The 19,920-nt window shown below is 43.3% G+C and overlaps 1 protein-coding gene across 1 annotated transcript in view; it reads right to left on the reverse strand.

The window, feature by feature from the left end:
* RASA3 (RAS p21 protein activator 3) overlaps positions 1 to 19,920 on the reverse strand; it is a 123,477-nt gene that overhangs the window by 64,519 nt on the left and 39,038 nt on the right. The window contains exons 2-3 of the mRNA XM_081907383.1: positions 12,400 to 12,517; positions 2,590 to 2,693 (exon numbers count right to left, since the gene is read on the reverse strand). Coding sequence (XP_081763509.1) covers positions 2,590 to 2,693; positions 12,400 to 12,517 — 222 coding nt within the window. The remainder of the gene's footprint in view (positions 1 to 2,589; positions 2,694 to 12,399; positions 12,518 to 19,920) is intronic.

Genomic DNA, 19,920 nt, shown 5'->3' on the forward strand with positions numbered 1-19,920 from the left:
GGAATGATATAGATCTTTCTTTCTTTATGTTCTAACACAATGGCCAAGTTCAGAAGTTCCAATCTTGACTTGACTCAAGACATGCATCAGTTTAATATGAAACAACATGAAGCCACGCTGCTCAGCCGTTCACATGAGCAGTGAACCAACTCAGGACACCACAGTTAATCATAGATCCCCATTACACATGAAGGGGGAAACTATGGTTAATGGCGTCCAAACAAAGCCAGAATATGGAAGTCAATTTTAAACCACAGCTTCATTCTCTGGGCTTGCTTGCAAGCCATTAACTATAGTTTTGCAGTTCAGATGTAATGGGCAGCTATGGTTAGCTATGGTTTCCTGGCTCATGGAAAGGAAGGAAGGAAACAGCTTGAAGGTGCCTGAAGCTTGCATGTTATCTCCAACCTAGCAGTTCGAAAGCATGTCAAAGTGCAAGTAGATAAATAGGTACCACTCCGGCGGGAAGGTAAACGGTGTTTCTGTGCGCTGCTCTGATTCGCCAGAAGCGGCTTGGTCATGCTGGCCACATGACCCGGAAGCTGTACGCTGGCTCCCTCAGCCAATAAAGTGAGATGAGCGCCGCAACCCCAGAGTCGTTCGCGACTGGACCAAATGGTCAGGGGTCCCTTTAACTCAGGTTTTTAATGTTGTGTAGGCTCCTATGATGTAAGTAATGGGTTCTAGCTCATTACTATCCACTCTTCTCCAGCATGGTGTTCCACGACTCAGGCAGATGCCTGCCCTGTTCCAATACATAATACGTCAGATTCTGGGAAATAAATCTAGAATCTTCACCATACAAAGTATAACTCTGTCATAAGCTAAAATGATAATAATGTAATGTGTGTGATGGCTCTCCCATTCAAGTCTACTCCGAAAGTTGGCTATTGGTCATTAATGTCAAAACATGACATAAACAAAGCGGGAGGGAGCCGGAAGAGGTTCACACATTGCCACATTTCAAACTATTTTCCTGAAATAATGAAGAAATAATAATGGCATTTCTCCAAGCAACAATACATTACACAATTTGATCGCTGTCAAAATGCTGGTGTGACTTCCTCAAGACAGAACTACTTCCTTAAGGAAGGCATCTGAAACTCCACATAACAAATACACAAATATACATTTGATGTTGTTCTATAAATCAACAGTCTTCATTGTCAGGAAAATGAAAGCATATTGACAAATAGCACCATAAATTCAGGGTCATCCATTGTTATCTGTTTGCCGACCAGCTTCTCAATTTTTGGATTTGTCACTTATGTTGATTAAGCACAGGCAGTGGCGTAGTGTGGGTTGTCAGCACCCTGGGCAAGGCAAGTAATTTGCACCCCCTAACCCGTGGATTTGCGCCCCCTAACCCTAACCCCCATATGTTACGCCCGGTGCGGCCGACCCCCCCTGCACCCCCCACGCTACGCCACTGAGTACAGGAAATGTGATCAAGTTGTGTTTGGGGGTTCCATGTCTGACTTTGTATTCCTCAGTAGGCATACCACACCACAATAAAACTGGGTGGGGTGGGGTGGGGGTTGGCAAAGAGATCAGAGAGGAAACAGGCAGCTCAGCTGACAGTCAATGAAGCGACACTGAATATTTCACTGTTCTCAAATTGTCTGTTAATGTGTTGGGTTTCCCAATAAATACAAAACTTCCTTAGACGGTAAGGGCAGGTTTTGATTTTGATGGGAAAAGGAAGCCTTTGCAAAATTTCACACAATGGGAAACAATTTTTAAAGATGCTCCTACTGAAAAATTACCCTATATCTGACATTAGGAACTTATGGGCCCTTATAAACTAACTCATTATGCTTGGTCATGGCAATAATTTTAGACACGATGCATTTTTACCTCTTTCATCCTGTTCCAGAATACTGAATGCTGATTTTTCTTTTGTTTTATAGTTTATGTTGCAATACCTGCTGCCTTCCGCCCCCTCTCCAATTTGGTATCTTACAGGCTCCTCAAGTGCCAAAGCAGAATGTTCACACACAACCACCCCCATGCATTGCTTTACTATGAAAACACACAATGATTACAGAGCTGAATTTATCGTTTATTTAAGCTGTAAGGAGAATCAAATATTTCAATTACCAATTCTGAAAGTTTATGCTTATGAAAACAAGAGTTTAAAATCAAAGCATCCATTCAGCAATAAGCAGGGCTGACTAATCCCTTTATCCTTCTTAACAGATAAATTTAAACCATGCAGTTAATAGCATGTTCAAGTAAATTCTTTCATTTTTTTAAAAATGGTGTTTTAAAGTTGTTTTTACGTCACACCAAAATAAGAAAAAATCATGAACACCCTGGTTTTGAATGCACTTTTCTTCTTCTTTATCTCTATTATGTAGAATTTTCTTTAAACCCACACAAGGCTACTTAAAACTCGACCATAATTAACAGCATGCTAAAATATTCATTGTACCCCTAAAAAGAAAAAGAATTCACAATCCTAGTCATGTTCACTGCCACATGTAAGAAATGTCAGAATGCACAGAACTGCTCCTGCCGGGGAACAATTTGGAAGTTATAATTGAATTTAAAAACTGAAGTAACAGGGGGAAAACCAACAACACATACCAATAATTGAATCCCTGCGGAAGACATCTCTATCAAAAATGTAAAATGACAGATGACGAAAACTTCGTGGAATTTCACAGTAGAAGTCTTCTCCATAAAAGGGACTGCGTAAAACAAAAGAAAAAAAATGAGAGTATTTAGAAACAGGAAATCAACAATGAAGTTCTGGTCTACGTTGCCTGGTGATGATAAGCTACTCTTGCTGTACTCCCATTCCTCTCTCTCCCCCCCCCAATACATTTATCCCACTTGCTTCCCTATAGGCCATCAATGCACAAAGACCCCGCCCAGATTATCTGTATGCACGGATGGTATTGAAACGGACATGCCACTCTTCCCAACTACTTTGCATGTTTTAGCCAAGGGAGAGGGGGAAGCAGTATGCCCTGAATGCATTGCCTCCCACATCAGAAGCCAGCTGCATCTTCTCCATCATGCTTCGTCTTCCAAGTGAACCCAGCTGCCTTTCCATAGATGTTATGGAATACAGCATCCATGCAGGCTTATTCTTTGCACTACTGCAAAGGCTGAGATGCAATGCAAAGCGATTTGCACTACACAATATATTTTCATAATTAAAATATTACCTCCGGTAATTGTTTCTCAATGAAGAAAAACTGAAGACAAGAAAGAGGAATGCTTACGCAACCAAAATTTGGCAACTGCAACATATCAGGCCACATCGAATGAGCCATATTCAATGTTCCACTGGTGCAATAGACTTCCATGGGTGCAATGGGGTTTCCAGTTTTGTTTTGTTGTTTTGTCTGAGAAACTTTGGCAGCCCCACTGCTCCCAGGGAACCCTACTGGATGCGACCTGAAGTGATGCATCACCACATATTTTATAATGATGCACAAGTGCTACATAGACAGAAGACAGGGCACAATCAGTTAGGTTTAAGAATCAGATAGAATTCAGGACAGACATAAAACTCCATCCAGACAAGAAAAATGTTAAGAGGCTCAAATGGCTTCCCCCCCTTGAATTCTACTAACTGAGGGCAGGGCAGGGAGACGGAGACCCCCAACCCAGAGTGATTATTCACAATTTTAATGTGAAATAATTGTGCAAAAGAAGACTACAAATAGCTACGCGCTATATGTTAGCAGCGCTTTGCTGCTAACATATTCCAACAATATGAGGCCCATCAATAAAACCAAATCATGAATCAGAAGCAGCTGTTGCGAGTCTGCAAATATGCATTTAAAGTAAACACATTCTACTGAATAGGTTGTAAAAACTGCCCACATTTGGGCAACCCTCTATGTCGGGTTTAAAAGACTGAGAGAAGAACAAGCCATTCGGCCACTCACATGTCCTCTGTAGAAACTATGGCCAACAGCTTTGGAATAAATAAGTCTATAAAAAGCCATGGTTTCAAGTTGGCATAATATCGCGACTTGTTCTGAAACCATGAAACACAATTTTCTGGTTAAGAAGGGGAATTATAATAATTATTGGTTTGTTCGCTCCTGTCACGAGGAGAGGAGTTGCTGGCAGGGTAAAGAGGTGTGTGCCTTGAGTATTTGCCAAAGATTGCCAAATGCAGCTCTGCAGGCTGGGAATTCCAACATTGAGGGGCTACCACACAGAATGTCATCTTCCATGTCACATACATTCCAACTTCTAAGGGTGGCAGAACTAACCCCTCTGCTGATCTTACCACCCCAGAGATAGGGAAGGAGGTGATCTCTCAGGTATTTGGGGCCTAAGTTGTCCTAAAATACATCCCAACAATTTATAAACAACCTGAATATTATCTGTAAAGCATTGATAACAGTCAATAAGTTGGAATCACATTGGAGTGGGGAGCGGGGCACAGCATATATATTTTTCCTGGCTTCCAGGCTGTTACAGATTTTACAATGATTATATTCACTTGTTTGAAAAGTTATGTAGCAGAACTGTAAAGAAATGATAACTAGCACTCATTGGGCACAAACTCACATTAACTTGTTTCTGGGGAAATCCCTAAAATTACTGGATGTTCAATGGAATTTAAAAGCGCCTAGCTTTCGCTGCATCATGCCCTTAATTTTAAGCAATATTAATGACCTATCAAAACGAGACCTAGTTTAACATTTTATTTGTTTGCACCTTGATAATTCAAATTCATCTTTATCAGGATGAATGCACATTTCTGGGGCAGAATGTTAAATTTCAATTCACAATTTATTTATTCATCTATTCCCCAAGGAAAGGAAATGCACTGAAATGTGACATCTGCTTCGAAGACTGGATATAAGAATAAATGTCGGAATGTACGTTTGTGACATAAATGAAAATCAAACATCCACTTTATTTTCCATGTGTATATGGACAAGCAAATTAGCAGCAAGTGGGAGCCAGGAATTTCTGCAGGCTTATTTGCAAATCTGTCTTTAATTTGAAAGTTATTTCTCATCTTGATTGTGTCTGCTGCTCTTGCCAACAGCTGTCATTGCCATCATTCACAAAAACTGAAGGAGTTGTGGCTGGGAAAACAGTGAAACGTTCTTTTCCCATTAAGTTTTTGTACACTTTTTTAAAAAAAATAATATTGATGATCTAGCTTAATTGAAGTATTAGTCAGGTGCAATGATAGAAAACGATTAAATATGTGGGTGTAACAGTCTGCATTCCTTAACTGCAAACCTTGTCAGAGTTAATCTTCTAACCCCATAAATTTAATGAAATTTAGCAATTACAGGTAAATCCCACAACTGACTTCTTGACGGAGTCTATGGAATTACTCTCAGTAGTAAGTGGCTTCTTGCGGCGCCTTAACCAAAATGGTTTAAGGAACTTAAAACTTTAATAACGCTTAAAACATTTTGCATGACAAGCTCTCTCACAACATTCAGTCTCTCAGACGACAACCATTCACACCGTTTAGGAGTCAAAAAACATTGCATCTAATTCTCAGCTAGAGATTTAAAAAGCAGCCTTGATGTTTATTGTGTTACTTGTGTTTGGGATGGAAATGAGGAAGAAAAAATGTATATATATAGTGACTAATAATGGAGCATCCCAAATAGAATTGCTTACATGTGGATTTTAAGTGTGCTTTAAAAAAAACAAAGTCATTAAAATGCCACAGAAAATATTACATCCTCTGACTGGTCTACAATGTTTAGAAATGCCTGATTCATTCTCTTGGAACAAATGAAAAGTACTTCCTAGCAACTGTGAGCTACATGCAAATATAAAGAAAATTAACAGGGCTGTGGAAAAGGTGCCTTCAACTCAAAGTGTCTATGAGACACTTCCATTCATATACCCATGACCTCAGTCCAACTCCTGCTAGCGACTAAGCGGCTTCAGTTAGGGGTGCTGATCTATGGTAGAAATCGAGAGATGTATCCTGCCAATTCAACAGGTCTCAAATAAGATTCCTCATTGAAGTAGCAGCAGCAGCACCCAGCTCCCCAAAAAAGTACTCTCCCAAATTCAGGAAGGGCCCTCTGAGGTAGCATTCTTAAAGAGAACAAGGGGCTACTTCGAGAAGTCATTTTTGATTTTTCACTCCATGGACAAGCAAAACAAGGCCACTGAAGCTGCTGTAATGTTGAATCCTAGGTTCCCTACAAAACTGTCAACAGTCAGGCTGCATCATTCTAAAGGGGAGGGGCATACAAGAATGAATAAAGAATATGAGTTTCACAAAAGATACGGCCAAAATTAGAGATGCATAAAGGTAAAGGGACCCCTGACAGTTAAGTCCAGTCGCGAACGACTCTGGGGTTGCGGCGCTCATCTCGCTTTACTGGCTGAGGGAGCCGGCGTACAGCTTCCGGGTCATGTGGCCAGCATAACTAAGCCGCTTCTGGAGAAACCAGAGCAGCACACAGAAATGCCGTTTACCTTCCCGCCGGAGCGGTACCTATTTATCTACTTTGCACTTTGACGTGCTTTCGAACTGCTAGGTTGGCAGGAGCAGGGACCGAGCAACAGGAGCTCACCTTGTCGCGGGGATTTGAACCACCGACCTTCTGATCGGCAAGCCCAAGAGGCTCAGTGGTTTAGACCACAGTGCCACCTGCGTGACACTAGAGAAATATGGCATCCCCATATTTGGCTGAAGAATGATTTTAAAAATTGCAAATATTTTTTCCCCTAATCATGCTGAAGGTTCTTGGGACAAGCAGGTCTTGGTGGGCAACATTCCACCCCACACTTGGAACACATTATTATTATTTTTTAAGAGCTGCAGATTTATTTGCTCCCAAGTCTCAGACGCTGAGAGAAATGCCAGCATCCATTATCGTAAGGTGCAAAAGGCAGCCAACCTAGCATAGCCTGGAGGGAAGAAGGACTGGCCTGGGCAGTCTGGGAGCAGAATGGAGGAAGCCAGCCTCAAGGGGGGGGGCAGGGATTGCCTCAATACTGCTGGACATCATTCAAACACCATTTACTTCTAATGCTCTCTACAACCCATCAAAATATCAAAGGACATGCTGGAATCTTTGAAGCTTTTCTTCTTTACTGAAGCCGAAACCAATCCTATCAGTGGCCAAAAATATCTGTTCAGAGAATAAAATCCTTTAAATGTTAATCATAAAAAAAGATCTTGAGTGAAATTACCTCTGGACTAGCTCCAGCAATGAACTCATGTCCTTCCCAGGAGAGCTTCATTATAAACGGGTTAACATTAATTTCTTGTGAGGAGGGAATTAATCTCTTAAAAGAAATTTAGATCAAATGTGAGTGTTTTAAATTTTGCACAAATGAGGTTGGTATTCATTTGAATTTTATTAGCAGCGTTCAACAGTAATGCAAGAGATGAAACACCATGGTGCACCTATAGCAGCAAAAACCGGAAGCCTCTGTCTGCCCCAGCTGCAACAAAACATGTCTCTACCCTATCTACAGCCACAGCAGGCGCTGTAACTCTCCAACAGTTCAACTTTACCCCCAAAGACACACTCTTCCATCGTCTCCCAAGACAGACGGATACTGACAACACTATAACTTGTAAATCCTAGTATTTTGAATATACTTTTGCTTTCGGTACTATTTCTTCCCTGCTCATCCAGCTACTTTTGAATTCTGGATCGCCTCAGCACTTCCCATTGCAGGATGAATGAATGAGAGAGAAAGAGGGGGGGGGAGAGAGAGAGTGTGTGTACATACACATATACGCACCCAGCCTTGGATAGCAGGACTGGAAAAATCTGAGGTGCTGAGGGGTTATAAAAAAGCAATGCAGGATAACTAGAAATTTATGAACTACACAGTGTCTTGTGGCACATTAAAACAGTAACAAATTTATTATGGCATAAGCTTTCATGGATTAGTTTGAGCATTTTCTCAGCTCTGAATAGTGATTGCTCCTAAATATTTGATTGTAGCTTCTGGGTATTTGAAATCTTTTCAGCCCTGTTGTGACACACTTTCATAAGCAGTTCACCCGTTGGGCATGATGGTCTGGTTCAGAGCCAAGTAGAACTACCAGACAAAGTGGGAGGCAGGAACTAAAGCTACAGCTTTTGCAAAAGCTTTCTCCAGTATTCTTCTTTTCGCCATAGGAGGACTGACCAGCTACAACGTGAAAGAATATACACCTAGAGAATCAATTTCTGCAGAAGAACTTCACAACATGTGGCAATGTTGATAATTCGTATGGGCAAATGTATACAGTGGTACCTCGGGTTACAGATGCTTCAGGTTACAGACGCTTCAGGTTACAGACTCCACTAACCCAGAAATATTACCTCAGGTTAAGAACTTTCCGTCAGGATGAGAACAGAAATTGTGCAGCAGCGGCACGGCAGCAGCGGGAGGCCCCATTAGCTAAAGCGGTGCTTCAGGTTAAGAACAGTTTCAGGTTAAGAACGGACCTCCAGAACAAATTAAGTTAACCCAGGGTACCACTGTATATGCTTATTCACAGGAGTTCAATATTTATGTATGATTCCACTTAACTACCAGATTTGGTCCAAGCAGTTTATACAGCCAAAAAAAACCCCAGACTAACAATGAAGGAAAGTCTAATTTTTATATTATATTATTTGCAACTGGCTTGGCTGAGCTATTAGTGATGCATTCATTTGTTAAACCCATTTTCTTGGTTAAATCCATCTAGGAGAAGGAAAACTCTTGATCCTTAACCTCCACTTCCTTGCAGGTTATTTTCAGGAGAAGAACAGGCTAAGGCAAGGGTTGGCAAAGTTTTTGTGGCTTGGGCTAGTTCACGGTCCCGCACACGCTGCGGTGTGTGTGCACGCACGCATGCATGCATTCACAACCTCTATTTCTGGCACTCCTTCTGGCACGGAGGAGGCATGCACAGCTTCCCATTGGCTGTAGGAGCTTCCTGCAGCCAATGGGAAGCTGGCCAGCGCCGCCGGAAGGAGGTCCCCGCTCTGTTCTGCACTGGTTTAGCGCAGCACACAGGAGCCGACCGAGTAGGGGTCCCTGAGCGGACGGCGGGGTCCATGGGCTGGTTAAATGACCCCCATGGGCCTTAAGTTGCTGACCCCTGAGCTAAGGAGTAAACCCTACACAAATCCAGAGTAGAGTCCCTAAGACAATTGGATGGCTTCTTGTGTGCCTCCTTCCAGCAACTCCTGCAGTCCAGCTAGTGCCAAATGTATTGCTTTCTTTTCCTTTGGAGCAAGGCTGAAAGGGGGCTCGTGTCATCTGGGCAGCCCAGGACCTCCATACACACTTTCCCAGGCTTGTGCCCCAGTGTGGTCACTTAGGTGCTTCTAATGCAGTGGTTTTACTTCACCTCCAGAGGCACACTCCACAGACTCTCTAGATGGACCGATGGCTCTCACTTCCAGCACCATGGCTATCTGCCTACCTGCAAGTACTGAATAAGGATAACCTGATGCCACTATGTACCTTAGAATCCAGGAAGGAGCAATGCAGATGGATGTACCATTTATCTCTCCCATCTCCATTTTTTAAGGGTCTTGGGTGGGATTTAGGGTGGGAAAGGGCTGGAAAAAAACATGGAATCTTCCCAGGGAAAATGTCAAAAGTTTCCGGTCTGTACAACCCTACCCTTAATGACATTCACAACGGAATGTGCACTCCTTAAAGCTTTGATTCCAATGGAGTGAAGACTGCCTAGATGGCTGCAATCTGCCCCAGTGAAGTGCGACATTAAGTAATTACCACTGGTCAGTCAGGGGCAAAGTTCCTAAAGGAACTGGAGAACAGATGCAATTTCTGCTATCTGTCCAGGGTAAAACATGTTCTGCTTGAAGGTACCATTCTGCACCACCTTTTGAAGTCAATAATTGGTTAAGAGGTATGGACCGGAACAGATACCTGTGCTCATCACTAACTTACATCGACAGCTAGAGAGAGAGAGGAATGGATCATGTGTGATTGTCAGCCTGCTGTGGAAAATTACTCTGCAGTAGATAATGGAAGGAAGCATGTATGTCCTCGAGCCACAAAAAGTTTTGCCTGCCTGTTAACTTATTGGTGTGTAAATAATTATACAACAACTTACAGGAAGCTTACAGCATTAAAAAAAAAAGATAGAACATGCTCCTGCATCATGGAGCTTAGCATCCAACATAAGAAGAAAACATAAGCATCCAACATAAGAAGAGAGAGAAGAGTGGCAAGGGATGTGAACAAATATTCACATTCTTTCATTGGGATGGAGATTCTATTCTTTGATTCCTTAAATATAATGTTGAGCATGATGATCCAAATGGTCTCGCCGATGAGTAAACCTTTAACAAAATCTTTTGTTCCCTCTTACTGCACTTTGCAGAGACCTCTTAAACTCACTAAGGTTGTAATCCTGCGTGAGGTTAAATCAACAGGGCACAACTATGCTTAATTGCAGCCTAAATGCATTTCAGCAGTTTCTGCAAGTAGTGACAGACAACCTTAATCATCCTTTCCTTTCTGATTCCTCCACTCCACCCTTGCTTGAAAAGGAAAGGATGTTCATTCTCAGAAAGTGGGTCAAGTCAGCACTGCATTCACCTGCTCTTGAGTGGTTCAAATTCTGTTGTGAGTGTCAGGTGTGGCCATCAAAAAAACTGAAGGGCAGACCCACTTCCTTGTGCCCCACCTCTGCCTAATTCCGTTTTGTCAGTGTCTTTCGCCACTCCCATTTCTCAGCTCACAAGAAGCTCAGGAGGACAGAATGCATGTGAGAACTCAATCTGGGGGTTGTATTTTGGGCTGGGAAGTTAAAGGAAAGTGGTGGGTCAGGCACAGGTGTAGGTGGGAGACAGAAAAAAATAAGCATCGTGGACAAGTCATTAAAGGTAAAGTTAAGGGGACCCCTGACCATTAGGTCCAGTTGTAGCTGACGCTGGGGTTGCGACGCTCATCTCGTTTATTGGCCGAGGGAGCTGGCATACAGCTTCCAGGTCATGTGGCCAGCATGACTAAGCCGCTTCTGGCGAACCAGAGCAGCGCACGGAAACACCGTTTACCTTCCTACTATTTATCTACTTGCACTTTGATGTGCTTTCGAACTGCTAGGTTGGCAGGAGCAGGGACCGAGCAACGGGAGCTCACCCCGTCGCGGGGATTCGAACCGCCGACCTTCGGATCAGCAAGTCCTAGGCTCTGTGGTTTAACCCACAGTGCCACCCGTGTCCCTTGGACAAGTCATTAGCAGTTGAGAAAGTTATCGCATTCATCATACTAAAGCAAAGTTAGATGAAACCTGGGGGGAATTGCTTCAATAAGGGGCAGAGGAGACATGCTGGTGAAAACTGCTGCCTCTGCCGTACACAGATTTCTGCAAAGGCTCTTACAGTATAATCCAGCACATGTCTACACGAAAGAATGCTTTGCTCTGTTCAGTGGGGCTTACTCTCAGATAAGTGTGCACAGGATTGCCACCTTGAGCTTTGCAAATTTGGTCATCCCTGCCCTCGCTAAGTTATTCGGAAAGGGTATGCTAGAGAGAAAGACATGATGCTTTGGGAGGGGCAGGGGGAGAGGAAACATTCCCTGATCACATATTGAGAGCTAAACGGGCTTTTGCTAGAAATAAGCACATCATGATTGCAGAGAAGCTACAACACACCAGTTTAATGTTATAGGAATGTCTAAAAATAACATTCCCCCCCCCTCTTCCCTCCACCCTCAAAGGACTTATTTTCTCAATAGGAAAGGGTTATTGGATTAGTCCAGCAAAGTGACGTCAATGAAGACAATAAACCCTCCTGTGGGCCATTTTAATGATCTTTGAAATGTAAAAATACGTGGAGCTTCATCCTCTGAGCAAGAGAGAAGGATTCAGTTGACAAGAGAGTTAAGGATTCACTCCTACACCCATGTACATAGGAATAAGATTCACTGAACTCAATCGGACTTACCTCTGAGTAGACAACTATAGGAGTGCTCTGAAGAAAACCTTCGCAAGACGAATTTCCCTATGGGCTTGCTTCGTTGCAAGTTCCATGGATTTTCGACAGAAAAAGTGAAACCGTAACCACTCGACTACACTTCCCTTTGTCATGTCACTGGCAGCCCCGCTCGCAATACCCGCAATCCACACTTTGGGTGGGGGGACACATTTGTAAACGGGAACCTGAAACACACAAACAAGCTCCACCTCCCCCCCCCCATGATGCAAAATTCTGTATAACCGGGTTCTATACATCTAGTTCAGCCCTACCAAATGGGTTTTCTCAAGAAAATAACATTTTGTGTGTTTTTACAAGGAAAAATACAAGATGCCAGGATTCTGAGATACTACTGGGCAATTTATACAAGTGACAGACACTCGATGCAGCTCTTCTCTAGAAGAAAGCAAAATAAGATATCTTGAACTCCAAATAAATGTACAGTAGAAAACTGCTAGGATACTTTTTAATTCAAAATAAATGATGTTACCATAGTGATTTCTCCACTATTTTGGTCCTGAAAACCTCTTCCTGGTCCAGGTTTACAGTACAGTAGCAATCCCTCATCTTGTTTGGCCCTGGATACGTAGGAAGATTTTTAGCTTCTCCTAAAAAGAAGAGGAGGAAAAGAATTAGGGAAACGTATTTGGAGAAACAATGCATGGTTAAATTTTGGAATTCTTAAAATGTTGTCCCACTATCATCACCTAAAGGAGATGTTTCTATTGAATAAACCTGAGAACTTTTCAGGCTTTTACTCCTATTGAATATACATTTAAAATACAGTGGTGCCCCGCAAGACAAATGCCTCGCAAGACGAAAAGCCCGCTAGACGAAAGGGTTTTCCGTTTTTCGATGCACTTCGCAAGACGAATTTCCCTATGGGCTTGCTTCGCAAGACGAAAATGTCTTGCGAGTCTTGCGATTTTTTTCGCTTTCCCCCCTTTTTCTAAGCCGCTAAGCCGCTAATAGCCTTTTAGCCGCTAAGCCGCTAAGCCACTAATAGCTGCTAAGCCACTAATAGCGCTAATCCGCTAAGGCGCTAATAGGGTTGCTTCGCAAGATGAAAAAAAACCGCTAGACGAAGAGACTCGTGGAACGGATTATTTTCGTCTTGCGAGGCACCACTGTACCTAGTATTGTGGTTCAGCTATGGGATTACAACGGGGATTTGGGTTTGGCCTCTTGTCTAAAACCCCTGAAAAGGTAACAACACTGATAGGAGTGGAGTACAGTAAACCCACAAGTTACGCACTTTTACCTTCCATACATTCAGCTTTACATGCTTGGCAATTTAAAAAAATAAAATAAAATTTAAAGGAAGTGGGCGTTGAGGGAAGACTTTGGCAACTCCACCCGCCATTGAACCCAATGGACTTTGACTACAGTGGTACCTCGGGTTAAGTACTTAATTCGTTCCGGAGGTCCGTTCTTAACCTGAAACGGTTCTTAACCTGAAGCACCACTTTAGCTAATGGGGGCTCCTGCTGCCGCCTCGCCGCCGGAGCCCGATTTCTGTTCTTATCCTGAAGCAAAGTTCTTAACCTGAAGCACTATTTCTGGGTTAGCGGAGTGTGTAACCTGAAGCGTATGTAACCTGAAGTGTATGTAACCCGAGGTACCACTATTTATGCGAATTTGGAGCGATCCCCAGAACATAACCCCTGCGTAAGTACTTACTGTACTCACTTCACACACACACACACACACACACACACAATCTCTGACCAGTTCAAACATTATCTAAGGCTCTATTGTGTCCCCTCCCCTTCACAGATGACAAAGCATACAAAGGTGGGAAGAAGGGAGCCTCTTTTTTTATCAAGTATCCATGTGGAGATATGCACTGTATTAGGTGCATAGTGAGACAGAGAAGGTACACACACACACACACACACACACACGGTAAAATCACATTTGACTGGGAACATAGAATACTGAGCATGTAATTTTAAAATTCCATCTCATTCTTAAAACTGCACCAGCTGAAAAAGCTGAAAAGCATCTTCATGTATGCGACAACGGCCGCGAGAGTTCTAATAGCACAAGGATGGAAGACTGATGAAACCCCAACTAAAGAATCATGGCAAGAAAAATTGATGGACTATGCAGAACTGGCAAAGCTGACATATAAGCTACGAGACAAGGATAACTGCGACTTTAAAGATGAATGGGAACCCTTTACAAAGTATTTGAAGACGCAACAAAGCAAACTGGACTCCTTGGCTGGCTTTGAATAAACATTCACAAACTTTTTATTGATAATAATCAGCTAAATAGTTTGAGGATCCATACAACTGTGTAACATGCAGAAAACAGCATTCTTAGAGAAACCAAAGACTGGAACTGAGGGAAGTCAGGGGGTTGGGGGGGGGGAAATGTGGGTGAAAATAAGAATGATATGTTTCTGAATAATATGTTTGGTTTTTTTTAATTTTGAATAAAAATGTTTTTTAAAAAAACAACTGCACCAGCTACCGCACTAAACCGTTACTTTTGACAACTGCCAATACTAAGCTATCAGAGCCAACAGAACCACACTCCTTTGCAAGTCTCAGCGCACACCATCTAGGAGTGTTCCACAGTGCAGCAGCTTCTCAAAGCAGCATGAACCACTCCTGCCACAGGAAAAAGTGTAAAAACGTGGATTTGTCCCACGTTTCATAGGGCTGGTGCCATTTTGCCTCCACAAGCACAAGGAGCCACAGCCCAGCAGCTTCCATGTCAGAAAGGGTCCACTAATCAGTCTGGTGCAGTAGAAATCAGAAGCCTATTAGAAAACGAATTCAACTTTCCCTTTCCCTTTCACCCCTTAAAACTTGCAAATGGTTTTCTTCCAAGGAGAAGCCTTTTCGGCTCCCTTGAGGATTTCCAGAAGCAAGAGCTCTATGTTTTATTGTGTTTCTGCAGTAGAGAGAGAGATTATCAACAGGTGACACACAAAACCCAGAACACTCTCTCCTGATAAGATACCAGGGGATAGCAGTTTGTGAGCGGATGGGTGAATCTTATTTGCAACCACGTCTGAATGTGTTAGGATTCAGGTCTCCAATTGGAACCATTGAGATGGCAGGCATGGATCCACTCTATGCATCACCACCCAGTTTCAACGGAACTGGAGGAAGGAACTGGAGAGAGACTAGCAACAGCAGCCGATAACTACGACAATAGGCCCAAATAAGTCAAGCGATACTACCTAACTATGCACAATACCTGCTGTAGGCAAGGTGGGAAAAATGTATCTGGCTTGAATTTTAATGAGAAACTATCTATCTTGCAAGCCTTGAGCTAATACCTCCTAATACCATTCCTTTTAGGTTCTACCCAAGACTGTAAGTCCTATTTGAGTGTTCTTTTTACTCACATGTAAGTAAACATAGGGACGCGGGTGGCGCTGTGGGTTAAACCACAGAGCCTAGGACTTGCCGATCAGAAGGCTGGCGGTTCGAATCCCCGCGACGGGGTGAGCTCCCGTTGCTCCATCCCTGCTCCTGCCAACCTAGCAGTTCGAAAGCGCGTCAAAGTGCAAGTAGATAAATAGGTACCGCTCCAGCAGGAAGGTAAATGGCGTTTCCGTGCGCTGCTCTGGTTTGACAGAAGCGGCTTAGTCATGCTGGCCACATGACCCGGAAGCTGTAGGCCGGCTCCCTTGGCCAATAAAGCGAGATAAGCGCCACAACCCCAGAGTCGGCCACAACTGGACCTAATGGTCAGGGGTCCCTTTACCTTTATGGGCATGCTGCCAAGCCCCGCCTCCTCCAGCACATCTCTTTTCCCCAGTCAGGGTTTTGGATTGCATGGGGAATTGCCACAAGTAGAGGAGGTTCCCTGCTTCAATGTTTACCCTCAAATTCCAGGAGAGTTGTAACATGGGATGAGGGCGACACACTAGAGCTTGCTCCCCTCTTGCACTGATGTTTACATGCGAGTAACCCGAATGCCCACATAGGGCTTGCATTTGCTTAACTGTTTTGAGAATACGTTTCCATCCTATTCCCCAAAACATTTGAATGAGTCAATTCAAAAGGCCTATGTCAGGTGAATGCTTTCACGCTTTTCATCGCAAGCCTGAAACCAGAACATTAGTAAAAGAAAGAGATTAACTTTCTAACAAATGAGTGCATAAAAAAGGAAGTACCACGTCATCTTGAAAAACGAGACAGTCTTTTCAGTAATGTGTGGGAATTTGTCAGTTCTTCAGTGAGATATTCTTGAATGCTCAAACCATTTCCAGTTTCCATGGATTATTTTACAGTGATGCTCTGAAATCCTGGAGACCGCCACCATTAATAAGACCGTCTTGCCATGCAGCGTGAACTGCATAGATGTTGCCTCAGGCGCTCTAGAAAATTTGAAACCAGTGCCCTAGTGTTGGGGAATGCTTCTCACACCGACTTCTCTGCCATAGAACCTGTGTGCACTTCTAAAAAACAAAAAACCTATGACAGAGCGGCCCAACTTTTCATACCAAGTGGGGCGACAAGCGTACTTTGAATTGGAACCCACAGGTCGCACATGGCCTTGTTGCATGCTCAGGGGGCAAGGCAAAGATCTGACCCCACCTCTCTGCCCAAACCCACCTTCCCAAAGCCAGCTGAGGCACCAGTCTTTGGGAAGGAGAAGCAATGCTCTGGCTGGACCCTAGAGCCTTCCAACCCCTTTCCCAAATTTGGGAAAGCACTGACTAGGTTTCGGGAAAGAGGAAGGAGGACTTTAGGACCCTGTCAGGGACCTCACAATGGAAGAATGGTGTGATATAAAAGCACAATCAATCAATCGACTAAACCCCTGTGACACAACTGCAACACACAAGCAAGTTCCTTACAAGCGAGGGAAAGGCATGTGCTTAAATGTTCTTAAAAGGTAAAGGGACCCCTGACAGTTAAGTCCAGTCACAGACGACTCTGGGGTTGAGGTGCTCATCTCGCTTTACAGGCCGAGGGAGCGGATGCTTGTCCGCAGACAGTTTTTCCGGGTCATGTGGCCAGCATGACTAACCCCCTTATGGGGCAATGGAACACCAAAACCAGAACATTGCACGGAAATGCCGTTTACCTTCCCACTGGAGCGGTACCTATTCATCTACTTGCACTTTTTGGGGTGTTTTCGAACTGCTAGGTTGGCAGGAGCTGGGACCGAGCAACAGGAGCTCACCCCGTCACGGGGATTCAAACTGCCTACCCTTTTGATCAGCCAGCCCAAGACGCAGTGGTTTAGACTACAGCCCACCAGCGTCCCACTTAAATGTTCTTATTAAGTCCCAAAATTGGGCGCTGGTAACTTCTGGCTCCATTTAAAAGCCTGGGTTCATATCCTATCCCGGGATGGATGGGGTGTAATTCGGGGAAGGGGGAGGGAGGAAGAAAATCATAGAATAGATATCCAAGAAGTGAATTCTCCTTATAAATCATTTTTTTATGAATAGCGGGCGAGGAGTTGGATTTTTATGTGTGTCATAGGAAGGCATGAAAGACAAACCCCTGTGTGGCGGAAGCCACACACTAAACCTCATAATTTAATCTGCTTCACTACATAACAAGGTGCTGGCAGGCAATGCTCACATTAGGAACAGGTCAGTTGAAAATCTAGGGTTCTGGCTGCCGAATCAGTATGCAGATGGCTGTGTGCATGACCTGATTTAGAAACCTAATACTGCCTGCCTTTCAACAGTTAGAGGCTGTGTGTGTGTGTGTGTGTGTGCGCGCGCGCATATGCATCCATTCACACACATTAAGGATTTTTGCTCTATTTAATATCCAGAAATAAACCACCAGAGATAATCCCAGTTAAGGAAATGCACTAATTTTAATCACAACTCTTATTAAAATGAACCAGCATTTTAATGTGACAGCCATGGGCAGCCGGGGGGGGGGGGGAGGGGACAGGGAGGGGCAGCTGCCCCCCCATCAAAAAAATAAATAAAAATACATTGCTAACTGAGGTTCTGCTCCCCTCCAACAAAAGGCCTGCACCCCCTAGCAAAAATCCTGGCTACGCCCATGATCATAGCTGATTGCATTTTGCTTGCTTGGAATGAAACAAAAAAGAACTGGGACCGGACAGCATTACAGTGGTACCTCGGGTTAAGTACTTAATTTGTTCCGGAGGTCCGTTCTTAACCTGAAGCACCACTTTAGCTAATGGGGCCTCCTGCTGCCGCTGCGCCGCTGGAGCACGATTTCTGTTCTCATCCTGAAGCAAAGTTCCTAACCTGAGGTACTATTTCTGGGTTAGCGGAGTCTGTAGCCTGAAGCGTATGTAATGTGAAGCATATGTAACCCGAGGTACCACTGTACATAGGATGTGAACCAAAGCAACATTAAAGCCAACATGCATAGATTTATTTTAAAATGAAGCACATGTGCATTATCTCTTGGTTTTGTTTTCTGTGGCAAGCCGCAGTGGGTTTTCCTTTCAATTTCTGCATGTGCAGTTGGGAATTGGCCCAAAGGAAGCAAAGGCAAGAAGGGGGTGGGGTGGGGGGGTGAACTCTGGGCTGCTCAAGAAGTACAATCGCCTAATGTAACAGCATCGTATTCCTAGTAAATGCAATGAAATATTGCTTCTCGTGGTCTCCTCTAATGGAGCTCCTTTGCTATCCAAGTTCAGACATACATGAACCAGTTAAACAACTTGGCTCCCCAGCCCCCTATTTTTAACCTGTCATCAGCATTGCCCAAAAAACTGCATGGGGCTTAAAAGCCTCCGCTGTTCTTTCATTTCCACCACCAAGCCAGACCAATAAATATCATTCCAAACTACTCTTTCACAGCTTGTATGCCATTTTAGCATTTCCACTGTTCTTGATATCGACATCTAACAGCATGGAACTGTGATCTCATTTTCTATTTCGGTCAGATGTTCTTGTTAGAAGTTTCACAGCAGTGCTTGGCAGCAGTTATTTAAAAAGTGGAGCGTGTTAATTACACACATAGCATTAAAGCTTGTGAAAATCTTCTCAGTTCATTTTTATGCGAACAGATAGACACACATATATTAAGCTTTCCTAATCATGCATTATCGTGGTCTCAGCTTGAAGGCTTTTTTACAGATGCTAATTTCAGTACTTTAAAGCTCTGGGCTGAGTGAGAACATTTTCCCTCTTGTATTATCTGATTGCCTAGACTAAGATGAGATGGGCATCTCTCACATTTTGCACTACTTTAAGATTAGCTGTTATGGATGCTAAAAGATAAGGAGTGCACTTTTATCTGGGAATAAGCCCCACCGGACACAAGAGACTTGGTCTAGTTTACTTTGTTTGATATCTATACCCTATTTTCTTCTATTTAAAAGGGTTGGAGTGGTTTACAACAAAATACAACAAAAGCAAAACAATTAAAGTCATATAATTGGTTAAAAACAAAAAGCAGAGTATGCTTTAACTAGGTCTCCACAAGAGAGCATTTAGAGTTCTGTAAAAAAGCAATCCTGGTGCCACAACCAAAACAGCCAGGGGAAGAGAGAAACTTGTGTTTGTGGGTATTCACAAGAAAACTGATTTCACTCTGACATTCTTTATACCAAGCTTATTAATCCAGCAATAGCATGCTTGGTGTCCAATGCTCCAGAAGATCAGAAGCAGCTTTTGGGTACCAGGAGCAGATATCCTTAAGCAAGGATACGGATGATGATGATGATGATGATGATGATGATGGAAAGCTTAAGGCTGCAATTGTATACACCAGGTGCAAGTGAATCACAACTTGGATCAGCCCCAGCAAGCCAATATTAGAGATTATGGTAATTGTAGTTCAGCCACATCTTGGAGGGACGAAGGGTCTTCACATCTGATATACACTCCTATCTGGAGTAAGCACCATTTAATTCAATGGAGATTACTTTTCAGTAGACATGCATAGTATTGCACTGCTAATGACTTACTTGAGCCCACAATAAATGTCACATGCTACCTTGCCATTTTATGGTTTCTCTGACTTAGCATATTAACCACGTTGGCGTCCTCTTGAAGTTGGCTATGCATTTCCTAATCTGTGGTGTGCATTCCAGC

Source organism: Podarcis melisellensis (assembly GCF_964234715.1).
Source record: "Podarcis melisellensis genome assembly, chromosome: 4".
Taxonomy (NCBI): Eukaryota; Metazoa; Chordata; class Lepidosauria; order Squamata; family Lacertidae; genus Podarcis; species Podarcis melisellensis.